The sequence below is a fragment of the Macadamia integrifolia genome, chromosome 10 (assembly GCF_013358625.1).
Source record: "Macadamia integrifolia cultivar HAES 741 chromosome 10, SCU_Mint_v3, whole genome shotgun sequence".
Lineage (NCBI taxonomy): Eukaryota > Viridiplantae > Streptophyta > Magnoliopsida > Proteales > Proteaceae > Macadamia > Macadamia integrifolia.
In genome coordinates, this window is record NC_056566.1 from 24,607,258 (window position 1) to 24,620,587 (window position 13,330).

The window sequence follows — 13,330 nt, forward strand, 5'->3', positions numbered from 1 at the left end:
TAATGATTTTAAAACAGGAGTTGGTAGAATCTCTCTCTCTCTCTTTCACACACACACACACATATTTGGAACACAACAATCTTGGGAACAACAGAGCTGGTTGTACTCACTTGAGTCCAACTTACATTGACATTGGTTTTCTGACCTCCCAACTCTAGAGTTGGATCTTTCCCCAGCTTCTATACAAGTACTGTTCTCGAACAACCTCAAAAATTATTATGAGGGAGGATTTCCCAGGACACCAATATAAGAAGGAATCTACACGTTACATCAACGAGGGTATGAAGAATGTATCATTCATGTGGGTCCACATGGTCAAAGTAGGAGAGGGTGTCTGTGTAGACCTTATTATTTATTATGTTAGGGGTATCCGCTTCAGAATTAGCTATTGGTACATTTATATTAATTTTGTGATGTCTATAATTCACTGTTCCCTAAGTATGGCAATTTAAGTTAATTTGGGTTCTCTTTACAAGTTTTATATAAGATATACTGATATTCAAACACCCTACTAGCAGATAGCAAATGGGTCAGGGCATTTGTACTTGTAGGTTTCAAATAGTGCAGTTTGAACTTGAAGTTGATGGGATTTCCATGGGGATTCCAAGGTTACTAAAATCATTATAAACCCAAAAGTTCTTGAAAGTACAAGAAGTGATACTTTGAAAAGGATACTAGAGCATGAAATTCTCCTGACAGAGGATACTATGAATACAAAAAAGGTGAGCATCTCAGACAACATTAGGAAATATCAGCTTTGTTTCCATATAAGAAATATCCGTGAGACCTTTCACTTTGCCTCTTCCCCACTTTGAACCATAAAATCTCAGTTCCATAAGAATATAACTTCATATGTGGCCTGTGAGCACTTGGCCCACGATTCTTATTATTTTGGCTTTTCTTGATGCTCAAATAACCTAATCTTCCAGGCCGACTCGCATCACATGTAATAGATCATTCATGGATTTAGGTTGTGTGGCTGTAATACCCGGGCTAAGGCTGAGAAATTGTCTCAGTCTGCCAAGTTGGTTACTTTACAGGTTGAAAGAGTACAAATTGACAGCAATGGAAATATACCTAAACTGAGGAAAGTCCCTTCTACTTTGCATCAAAATCGTCTGTGATGAGGCGATGAGGTGGGCGCTCATTGCAGAAAATTTTGACACATCTACTTCTTGTAGAGGGGAGGGGGGTTGGGTGTATTGCCACCCTTAAGTATTACACTATCTTGACTTGATTTGCTCAGGTTCTTGGTGTCTTCATATATTTAAGGAGCTATCTGCACTTAATGCCTAAAGGTTTTTATTTAGGCCCTCCAACATGGTATCAAAGTTTAGATCCATTTGTTATTCTCCTTAAGTTGTTTGTTCACTTGTAGAACCAGATATGTTAAAGCTACAAGTGAGGTTGAGTGTTGAGATAGTGGGCATTGTAGTTCCACATCAATTAGTGCTTTTATATACTTGAGGAGCTATCCTCACTTAACACCTTTAGGTTTTGGGTTGAAACCTTCCAATACCTTCTAGAGGTAAAACAGAAAGGGCATGAACTACAACTAGCAAGACCTGCTCCATAGTGTTAAAAGAGCCCAAACAACACTCAAGTTGGTCCTGAAATCTAGCCTGGCCTATTAATAGGCTTAGACAAATGTTGTACCTCAAAATCCAAAGCCATATACTTTGAGCTATTTTTTGTTTTGTTTTGTTTTTTTTTTTTTTTAAGGGGGGAGCCACCCGTTTGGCACAAGTACATGCCTAGATATAGTAGGTGCCAAAAGACTATGCTACCCCCACAAGTTGATGTATTCCAGTGCCAACAAAGTAGTGTTTTTTTGAGGAATAAAGACTACTGCATATTTGTGTTCCCTTGTTCATGCAAACAAGGGAGGGCGAAAATGACCTCTCACTGTTCTGGTTGGGTTCCCATGCACACCCCTTCATTCACCTTGGCTAGTGCAGGTGCCACACAATCGGGCACCAAACCCTTTCCTTTTTTTTTTTTTTTTTTTTTTAAATGAGAAAATCTTGTTGTAGCTAAGGTTGGCGAAAAAAGAACGTTACTTTTGTTTTCCCTTATAGTATAACACATGTTTTCCGATGAGGGCAAAACTATCATTTTCACATACATTCTTGAAAAATGTCAGTTTTTAACAATTTCATGATGATAATTCACTTTCAAATATTTTGAGAACCCTATGTTACCCTTACGTTAGATAATTTTTGGGAATAATCAAAATGAGGTTATAATTTCTCACTTCACCATTTTGGAGACAACAAGATACATCCTTTTTTTATTTCATTTGGGCTAAATTTTACTGGTAAAAAAAAAAAAAAAAAAAAAAATGCAGCATTCTATATGACATGAACTGCTTAATATTCATTAGGCTGCATAGTAAATGTAGATGACATGTTGTTGTCAATGATAACAATGATAAATAATTCTTATTAGTTATGGTAGTTATGGTCCCAGCCCTGGAAGGCCTTTAGTTATGGACATTGAAAGGCGAACTTCCACTCTAATTAATAAATATTTATAATACAGAAATATACAAAACCCTTAGTAAAGGTATTTGTAAAGGTATATACTTGGAGTCTTCTTCTGGTCCTTTAAAAGATCCAAAAGTTAATTACCTTTGAAAATGAAAAATGGAATATGTAGAGTCCTCGTTGATATGATTTGGAAGTCATCAATTTAAAACACTAAGGTTGGAGTAGTTACAAATTAACTAAATAAGTTGACTTCTTAGAAATAAGACCAACAGAAAGTAATTATACATTATATTTGGATACTAAATACTATAGTTAGGAAGCCTTTGAGTTAGATTATAATTATTATTTGTAATGATTTTAAAAAAGGTTTTATTTTTTATTTTATTTTTCCTTCCAACTAAGATTGAGATGCATTGAATACTCTAGCTCTTTTTTCCCCTATCACTATCTCATTTCTTAGAACTTTTTGTATGGAAAATTTCCCCTACCTCTATTTCATTTCTTAGAACTTTTTGTATGGAAACATTGATCTAGTTGGATCATTTGACCATATTGTCATTCAATTTTATAACAAGATCAGATCAAGTAGATTTTAGGTTCATTTTATATTTCATTTGTTGAATCAAGCATTCCCCCCACTTCAAATAAAAAACAAAAAGACAGTTATGTTTGGTTGCAAGGGAAGTGAAGGGTAATAGAATAAAAATCTTTGTATTTCTTAAAAAAAAAAATTTCACCAAAAGATATAGATTTCTCTTGCAACAAAAACATCAAAAATGATTTTATTGTAAATATGTTTCACTTTCCAAGCATTTCCCTTGCAATCAAACAGAACCAATATATTAGTTAGCAATTGAATTAACAAATTAAGATGGATCGTACCAAAATATGCAATTTAGTTTTAGGTTTTTCATATGATATATATGTTTTTTAATTGTCTAATTCTCGTTTCCTCTATGGATCAATTGAAAACAGAAATCATTTACCAAAAAGGGGAAAAAAAAGAAAAAAAAAGAAATCCAAGTTTAACTCATATCAGTTTGATTCACCATGTATGAAATACACTAGTCTCTTAGCTCTTGTAACTTACTTGGGGTTATAATTATTTTTGTTAATGATGTGTCCAGACCTTTGACACAATTAATCACCTAGATGCTTGTTAATTTGGGATTACAATGCCAAATCCAATATGATTACAATTTAAAAAATATAATTAGGATCTAAAGTCGTCGTTGATGTGTTGTGCTTTTTTTTTTCCTCACATGAAACTCATGTGAGTTCAAAGAAAGAAAAGAAGTTGAGATATATATATATATATATATATATATATATATATATATATATTTATATAGATGGAACAAAGGCTGAGAGAAGAAACCAAACCCACCAAACCCCCATTAGGCCATTACCCCCAAAAAAAAATAGAAAAAAGACACACACATGTTCAATTAGATCAGTTAATTCTTAATTTTCAATTAAGGACTTCCTAAAAGATTCCTAAAAGCCTTTTCTAGAAAAAGATCCCTAAACATCATGGAAACCCCGTGGGTGGCCTCATAATTATTTTTTATTTATATTTTGGTTAAAAGTGATTTTATTTATATTTTGGGTTAAAAGTGATAAGATAAAGAAATTTTTTTCTGCAAAAAGGTAAGACTGCGTAGATTATGCTCCCAATTGCATAAGCCTTGCGCACGTAAGCCATTATATATAATTTTGTTCTTGAAATGCTATAGTTCCTGTGAAAAAAAAAAAAATGCTACAGTTTCCTCACCCACAAGAAAAAGAGCTACTGTTTGGCATCTAACCGTCAAGATCATCTAAGTGGGACCTAATTTGTGTCCAAAAGAGTTCAGAGGGCCCCACGAATGGCATGTCTGGATGTAGGACTATGCACCTCCAATATACTGGAAAGAATCTGGAGTGTGGCTCCTTGAGACCAGAAACAGAGTCAGCTCCAACTGTCACTCTCTAATGAGACGGGAGCAACCGCGCATTTCAAGCGATTCACGGATTAGAACAAAATGGCACTGAAAAACAAATAAAAAATCACATCGATCGATAAAGACTTCGCTGCTCCTCCTCCATTCAATCCATCAAAGAGGTGTGTGATCAACCGTCGACGTTGCTTTTGTTAGTTCGCGACAAAGCCCACTCCAGAATCCATTTTGTTTCTTATATAAACAAAAAATATCTTACTGTTAATCCCATAAAGGGAGAAGAATGCAATTTATTTCAGCTGTGTTTAACCTCGGCCTGCTGTGTTTCCTTTGGAAAACTGTGGTTTCCTACTAGTTTTCTCTTCCATTCAGTTCTTCAAACTGTTCATTTGGGTTTGTCAGAGAATGGTCAATGATTGGATGGTTTCTCTTTATAATTGATTAATATCAATCTCTTGGTCCATATAGCTGTCAAGTCTGGTTTTCTCCTTTAGAATTTTACTCTTTAAAGTAGGCTTCTGTTGCAATTTCAATTGGTTTGGTTCCTTCATTTCAGATTCTGCCTCAAAATTTTGATCTAATTTCAGTTGGGTTTTGCCAGATTTGATAGTTTTCATCTGGGTCTAGTTCATTCTCTGCATAAATGGTGAATCAGGGTGTGTTGTCGGGGAAGAAGTCCTTTAAAACAGTGAATTTGAGCTTCATATTACCTTACTACACTCAGTGGGGTCAAAGCCTGCTAGTTTGCGGCTCTGAACCTGTGCTTGGTTCATGGAATGTGAAGAAGGGTCTGCTATTGATCCCTTTTCATGAAGGTGGGGAGCTCATATGGAGCGGAAGAATTGGGGTTCCAAGTGGGTTCGGATGTGAGTACAGTTATTATTTGGTGGACGATGACAGAAATGTTTTGAGATGGGAGGCTGGGAAGAAACGCCAATTGCAACTTCCTGAAGGGATTGAGGATGGAGAGGTGGTGGAGCTTCGTGATCTGTGGCAGGTCTAGTTCTTATCTTTTTTATTAGTCCGTATCTCCCCTCTCCGCCCACCACTCACCCCCCCCCCCCAAAAAAAAAAAAAAGAAAGAAAAAAAAATGCACACACTTGTTTGTCAATTATGATCGTCTTCAGAAATTTCTACTGCTTCCCTATCACAGTATAGCAGATTCAATGCTCATTTCTTGTCCTGATGCTGGAAGCCACTGAAGATATAGAATTGAACTTCATTTTGGATTCAAATTAGCAGTTGATAACTGTTGAAAGCTATGTCTAGGAAAACGGAATTGGTTCCAGTGCAGTTCTGGTTTTGGATATTAGTAGCAGGAGCATTCGATACATCACATTGTCATTGTAGAATTATCTCATCTGTTTCTTGCGTTATGTTTGTGTTTGTGCTCTCTGATAAAGTGTAAATGATCTCATTGCAAATGCACTAAAAGAAGAGGAGGTGCAAAAAGGGACTCATCTGTTCATGTTACTAGAAGTCAATAATATATATGAATGAACTCCATTTTACATTCAAATTAGCCATTGATTTATGGGGTGGTTGGCTACAACAAGGATAATGGAATTGGTACTTTGGATATTAATCGCATGAGTACTTTGGAAGATCTTATCATGCCTAAGGTGAACAGAATTTGGAGTAACCTCTTCTGATTCTTGCATTGGTTTCTCTTTTGTGCTTCTGATGGATTTTAAATGATTCCCATCACACATGCACTGGGAGAAGATGAAGTAAGAGAGAGAAAGAGGGACCAGGAACTCATCTGTTAATTCTTGCACAATTGTGTTTCTTTTAGCTGTGGAAAAGTAATATTAATTTTCATGTTGGTGGTCAGAGTGCAACATGGTTAAGAATTTTCATTTTCTCTAAAGAATGTTATATGTGTGTGTGGGGAAGGTAGATCATGGTTCTTGCTAATAAAGAAAAGTACCAAAGCTGTGTCGGATTATGTTCTTCTTAGCTGTTTTTAGATTTTTTTAGTCAGTAGGGTAGATCGTTTATGCTTCCTGCAATTAAAGGGGGTTCTTGGAGAAGAAAAATGATGTGGAGTTACCTGGGAACATAGCGTAATGGATGAATAATAGGTTCGGGGTTGTAAATTGTTTCACTTTGTTCTCAAGTAGGTACTCTTCATAGAAGGTTTTTACTACAGAAGTTTTCTTAGTGATGTTTGTAATGTAGACTAGGGTAGGGGTCTAACCAAGTCTCAGTCTACAGGAACTTTTGAACCTAAGAACAACCAAACAATATTCACAATAATCCACGGCAGATTTATATTCCAGCAGTGCAAACTCAGACCACAGGTTTAAGAATATCAGCAACTATCGATCACAGTATTCAACACTTTCTAACCCAGATTTCAGTAGATCCAAAGGACTAATATCTAGGAGTATTAATTAATAAAGGCAGCAGTCCAAAAACAATAGCAGAAAACAGCAGAACAGAATGAACAGTTCAGAATATTGATTCTGTTAAAATTTCTGACAGATGCACCACAGGACAAAAATCCGGAGATTTTGAATATCTTCCAAACGACAATTCAGAACCAGTCGTCCTTAGGGTAATCCACAAGGAAGGTCAGAGGAACAATCAACCTCAATTTGAGGCCTAAACAAGGGCTGGAACTAGCTCCAGCAAAAGAGGTCGAGAGGTACTTTTTCAGAATTTCTGGGCAGAAAAAATTAACATACCTGTTCTGAGCAGTAGCAGATCTATGAAAACAAAACTTGAGAGTAATTAAATAGCAGTATGGAGTTACTTGTAGAGCCCTCCTGGACTTCATGCCGCAAGGAGTCTTTTGGATCAGACACCAAACCCTTCTTCCTCGATTAAACACAAGGAATAGCCATGGAGATCACCCAGCGGCAACAACATGAAATTCTTTTGTTTAATTGTCAAATCGTGGCTCATAAAAGAGCCCTCTTATTTATTTATAATGATGGGGAGGGTTTACAAATAATAGTAACTCAGAGTTACTAAATCTTAGTTACTAAAAACTGATTACAAGAAGTTACTAAAAACTGGAAATTGGAATCTAATGAAAATAGAAACTAGTTTTGACAGAAATTAGAAACTAATTTAGGACTTCAAAATAGAAACTAAATAACTAATTAGTAACCCCATTAGCAGCCCAAATCGTGGGCTGACTTGGACCAGATCTGGGTCGACCCAGTCAGCCACTTGGATGGACCTTGGTCTTGGTTCTCCTTGTGTAAACCCTTGTCGGTACTGCATCGGTTTGTGCATTGAAAATATAGTTAGGCTTCTTGGACAAACATGGGATGCTTTTGGGTGAAGGGGTTCTCTGGTCATGGAACTGTGGTGGGATGGAAACTGTCTTTGAAGGTTGAGCCAGTGTGACTGCCACACCAGCTGTGAAGTCCTTAGCCATGGATTGCTCTAGCCTCTAGACATGGCTGAAAGTGTTTTGTCTTAACCTCCCTACCCCCATCTTCTACAAATTCATGCCAAGACAAATCAGCGCGTCTGGTTTTTAATTCAATTGTTCATTCTTAATAGGTGATCGTTCTCCTTATTGTAAAATGCATGTGTTCTCATATTTGTCTCTTGACATATTAACATGTCTTATCCATGACCAAAGAAAACATATTAGCAAGTTTTCTATTTCTTATATGATTAGCAACAACTAATCGTCATGTTTCTTATTTGTCGGGACTTGCTACATCAGTAATCATGGGTGGCTTCATGTGATTGAGGAACCCATGCCCAATTGCAGTGGTTAAGTTTCAACCCAAAACAAGTAGAGGAAGTTCCTTGTACTGAGTGTGTTAAAGGGACATTTGGGATACTGCTCTGGGATGCTTGGGACACCTCATGGTTGTCTCTGCTGGTTGTCTGTGCTGTCCCACCATTCTTGGTCAGTTGGGATGTCATTTGGCATTTGGGATGGGGCGAATATCTGGTGGCTCCTTGGACCGACTTGAATGAAAAAGAATTTTAAAACACCGAGTAGTAACTTCAAAGTGCGTTCAAACTTGATAGAGATAGAAATGCCAGTAGATGCCATTTTAGGGAAATGATTTTTTTTTGTAATTTTATGAAACTTCAAACTTTGAAGTTGCACCATTGCAACATGTTGGTCATAGGTTCAAAACTTAGAAACAGCCTCTTCTGCGAAGCAGGGGGAAAGGCTGCGTACATTTGTCCCTGAGATCCTGCAGTAGCAGGAACCTTGTGCACTGTGGGTTGCTCTTTTATGAAACTTCAAACTCACTGTTTTACCACCTCCTGTCCTTGTTTCAAGCTGAAAGATGGGTGGTGCTGGGTTCTCTATCAGATGGACCCGACAATGCCCCATCCAACTCTGCCACATCAAAGGAAAGATGTCCTTTTGTTGATAACAAGTGTAACAACGAGGTCTTTTCACTTGTAAGAACCCATCTTTTATATGTATTCCATCTATATGAACATGTTTTTCTGATAAAAATGACGAGTATTATTATAGTTAATTTTTTCTTAGTGTGGTTGAGTTGACCAGAATTTCCTTTATGTGATGCAGTCATGCAGTGTATCCATTATAATGACACTATAGATTTCTGTACTTGGTTTCTGTAAGCAGGGTGCTTCTGAAACTCTATTTTTCAGAAATGCTTTCAAGAATGTCATATTTCAAGATAGTTGGAATTTGGATTCAGAAACACTCCTTGTACCCTTTCAGAAGAACCTTGAACTAGAAGGTATATCTTTGTTGAAGCTTTTTAAGTTTTCGTTTCCATGTCTTTTTAAGGTATATCTACTTGAAGATTTGTAATTTGATGATTTCATTTGGTGGATGAAGTGGTTTTTGTAATTGTTTATTGATATAAACAGATTCTGTCCTGGTTCATTTTAAAATTAGCTGCCCAAAGATAGGAAAAGGAACATCAGTAAGACTCTCATCACCAACTCACTTGTTTCAATTTTCATTTTCTAATATTATGATATCTTTGACATGCATACTTCAATAATTTATGGTTCCTTCATTCCTTTGCATCACGTAGTTTTTGTAAATTTGAACTCTTCCTTTGGCACATTTTGGTAGGTTTATGTGATAGGGAGCTCCCCCCAGTTAGGAAAATGGAAGCTTCAGGATGGACTTAGACTTAGCTATGCTGGTGAATCGTTTTGGCAAGCAGATTGTGTGATTCGAGAGGATGAATTCCCAATTAAATATCCTTTTGGTTTGCTTCATTCTACATCTTAGCAATTATATTGGTTTTGTGCTCTCTCTCTCTCTCTCTCTCTCCCTTGTTTTTCTTTTACTATAGTTTCACATATAGATACTGTCAAAGTAGCCAGACAGGAAATACTTCATTGGAAATGGGATCAAACCGGGAGCTCTCTATTGGCTCAAAAAGTCCTCCAAAATACATTTGCCTATCTGATGGTGTTTTTCGGGTAAACTAGAGAATGAAATCAAATATTTGCAAGGAAAAAACCACAATTTTTCATGGAATAGTTCTCAAGTAGGCTTTAACCATCAATGTTGGGTCGTTCAGGAAATGCCATGGAGGGGTGCTGGTGTTGCAATCCCAATGTTTTCTGTCAGGTCAGAAGATGATCTTGGAGTTGGAGAGTTTCTTGACCTGAAGCTGCTTGTTGACTGGGCAGTTGAGTCAGGGTTCCATTTGGTTCAACTTTTGCCAATCAATGATACATCTGTTAATGGAATGTGGTGGGACTCATATCCTTACAGGTATAATGTTCTCCTACAAATTTATAGAACTTAAAATCCATGTTTTCTTCTCTTGTTTGGTTACATATTCATTTTCTAAGGCAACTAAGAACTAGAAACTACCTAAGTAGTAGGTGGACTTTATGAGATAGTCCTTCCTAATTACGAAAAATTGCAATCTAGTTAAATAGAAACTAATATGTATTTGTAGAAAATAAAACGATGCAGGAGATAATGGCAAAAACAGAACAAACAATGCACACAGATTTACGAGGTTCAGCAAGGTTGCCTACGTCCTTGGTGAGATGAGATCCTCTCTCCTGCTTCACTATCAATGGAGAATAGGGTTACAATGCCCCGTCCCTCACACCTCTCAGTATTGCTTGCATTACAGAGAAAGAAACCTTCGCTATGAATATATAACGAAAAACCCTAATCCGGAAAGTACAAAACTGCTCTCAAATACAAGACATTGTACACCAATAGTAACAACCTACTACAAAGTACCAACATATAGTAATTAAAATAGAAACAAATAAGAAAGAAGATCCTCTCATAATCCTCCCATGCAAGACATGAATAAAGTAGTGATGGGCCTACTTCTGGCCCACGATGTTGGACCAAAAGATGAGCCTATAAGTCTATCTTGCTGACTGATTGGACTGGGTTCAATGGGCTTGCTGGCTGGACCATCTTCTCTTCTTCTTTAATCAATCTACTTCACTATGACTATACTGTTTGTTGTAGTGCTTATCTACATCACTGCTCCCACTTCCATTAGCAAAAAATTGCATACTTCTGAAGCATACATGGAATAAATGAGAAGATGATGAAATATTATGGGCCTTCTAGGATCCTGTTTTACATTGGTCATGGCTCTCCATGGACTTCAATTCACAGGGCGATTAAAGTTATGTTACTGAATATCAATTGTTGTAATCCCAATCATTTTTATGTTTTCTGTGATTTCATTCTTGCAGTTCTCTCTCTGTATTTGCCTTGCATCCATTATATCTGAGAGTACAGGCACTTTCAGAAAATATACCTGGGGATATTAAGGTGATTATATTTTTTTTTGTCTCGTTGTTAATTATGAATAACTTGTCCTTTTTATTTCAGTTAAATCCCAAAAGTCAACATTGTTCTAGATTTTTTTCTTCCTCATCTATGGATGTTTTACCTTTCTTATTTTCCTTGGAGACCGACTCTTGAATCATTCCGCTGTTTGCAGAAAGAGATCTTGAAAGCAAAAGAACAGCTTGATGGGAAGGTAACGCTGTCTAGCCCATGCTTCCATTGGAAGGCTTAGAAGCCCACTGGTTACTTATTTTTGTGTCATATTTTAAATATTTCAATGAAATAATTGTATGTAATACTTCCAATGAAATATTCGAATTTGTAAATGTCTTTTGCCTCCCTCCAATTTGATGATTTTTCAGGATTGCAGAGATATTGTGAAACCTGTTCTGTGGCTGCTTCAGAGCAAATCAATTAATCAACTAATCAAATATCTAGAGAAGCTTTATTAGGACTATTTCCACTGTCATTATTCTTTCTATATCCATATCTGTTAGACGGGGAAATAGGAAAATAAACTTTGACCTTATAGCACTGATGAGCTCTAGGATATTATATTACTTTATGCAGGTTTGGAAAATGGACCACAATTCATTTTACTTTTCATTCTTTGGGTGGTAAATCAATATTTAGACTACTTGAAATTTTTTGTTTCCTGTAGTAAGTAATATTTAAAAAAAAAAAAAATGCAACACTTTCAACAGTGGGTAGACGAATGTAGGAGATCAGAATGGTTTATTATTTTCTGTAAGTTTTCTTTGTTCATCTAACAAGATGCAATAAACTTAAGATAGAGGTTGGGACTTAATGGTAAAATTAGACTACTCTGATCTTTGAGGAAATTCTGGAACACATGTCATGTGTATGCTTGCTAAACATAGTTCCCTATATTTTGTTGAAAATTTTGATGAAATCTTGTTTATCGTTCATTTGGTTACCTACAAGTACACCTTGTCAATAATTACTGTAGTTGTAAGGTATATGTTGCTTGATAATACCATATTTATGATTTTACAAGTTTGATATAGTTAGAAATGGTTCCAAATAAATTCTTTTCATGGGATTCTTGAAGAAAGAGTTTATCAATTTCTAATGAGGATCTTGTCTAATGAAATATTATTCTATAACAGTGTTGTTAGCTTCATTTTTCCCTCTTTTCTCCAAAGAAAATCCATAGCTACAAACTAAGGAAATATCTTGAAGTAGCAGCATCAGACTTCATTTTAGTTCAAGGTGTTAAGCATCCGTCGATACTTTCCAATACATATAATATCTTTAAAGCTGGTACACTAAGGTTGAAACCGAAATTTAGGTCGAAATTTCCGGAACTTGGTTGAAACCAGTTTTTTTTTTTTGGCTGAAAATTTGGGCTGAAATGTCCAAAATATCCCAAATACCTGTTTTCGTCTCGGGTTGCGTCAAAATCACCGAAATTTGCTGAAATTTTTGAGATTTAAAGTATGCTTTAAAATATCATCTGATATTACTTATTAATTAAAAAAATGTATTGTACTATATCGGTTGATACAACCTGATTCAGGTTGATATGGCTCGATATTAATCAATGCACTCGATACTTGCATCATGGATACATTGTTTTTTTGTTTTGTTTTGTTCTTTTATTTTTTATTTTTTATTTTATTTTATATTTTGTATTTTGTATTTTGTGTTTGTATTTTGTATTGCACATATGTTCATTTTGGTGCACAACATTATCTTGGTTGCACCATTGCCTAAGATCACTTTCAACTCCGAGTTTGAACCAACCCACAACTCTCTATGGTAGAAGACTATTAATACGTGTAAGAAACCTCATCATTTATATACAATCTATTGAATACAATTGTCTCGTCGTACTTTGTTCTCTTTTTTATACAATATATATATATATATTTTACATATTGCTTATTTATAGTGTTTTGTGCTTCGTTTGCATTTCTATGCATTTCTTGACAATTTCCATGTATATCTTTGGCATGTCTTGCGTCTCTTCAATACGATTAAGGGCATACCCAGTGCATAAGGCTCCCTCACTGTGGGGTTTGGGGAGGGTCTGGTGTCTCTCCGATATGACATTATTGTATATGTTGTTTGCTGACAATACAATTTGTTAGAGAAACTTGACAGAAAAAGGGTAACTGGCAAGGTA

General features: G+C 35.9%; 1 protein-coding gene across 2 annotated transcripts; it reads left to right on the top strand.

The window, feature by feature from the left end:
• The first annotated feature begins 4,425 nt into the window (after window positions 1-4,425).
• On the top strand, window positions 4,426-11,507 carry LOC122091678 (4-alpha-glucanotransferase DPE2-like). Of its 2 annotated transcripts, none has more exons than XM_042661720.1 (9): window positions 4,426-4,593; window positions 5,031-5,426; window positions 9,010-9,127; window positions 9,261-9,316; window positions 9,472-9,599; window positions 9,704-9,827; window positions 9,929-10,125; window positions 11,085-11,163; window positions 11,336-11,507. In XM_042661720.1, the coding sequence occupies exons 2-9, from the start codon at window positions 5,073-5,075 to the stop codon at window positions 11,411-11,413; spliced, it is 1,134 nt and encodes a 377-aa protein (XP_042517654.1). In that variant the 5' UTR covers window positions 4,426-4,593; window positions 5,031-5,072; the 3' UTR covers window positions 11,414-11,507. The 2 variants fall into 2 exon arrangements, with proteins under 2 accessions (XP_042517654.1, XP_042517655.1); XM_042661721.1 differs by lacking the exon at window positions 4,426-4,593 and adding an exon at window positions 4,600-4,939.
• The last annotated feature ends 1,823 nt before the right edge of the window (window positions 11,508-13,330 follow it).

Excerpts from the sequence above, each read along its gene's own strand:
- LOC122091678 (XM_042661720.1), top strand. The coding sequence starts at position 5,073 with ATGGTGAATCAGGGTGTGTTGTCGGGGAAGAAGTCCTTTAAAACAGTG. Across the intron at positions 9,128-9,260 it reads GAAGAACCTTGAACTAGAAG|ATTCTGTCCTGGTTCATTTT; the intron begins GTATATCTTTGT and ends TGATATAAACAG. Across the intron at positions 9,317-9,471 it reads AGATAGGAAAAGGAACATCA|GTTTATGTGATAGGGAGCTC; the intron begins GTAAGACTCTCA and ends ACATTTTGGTAG.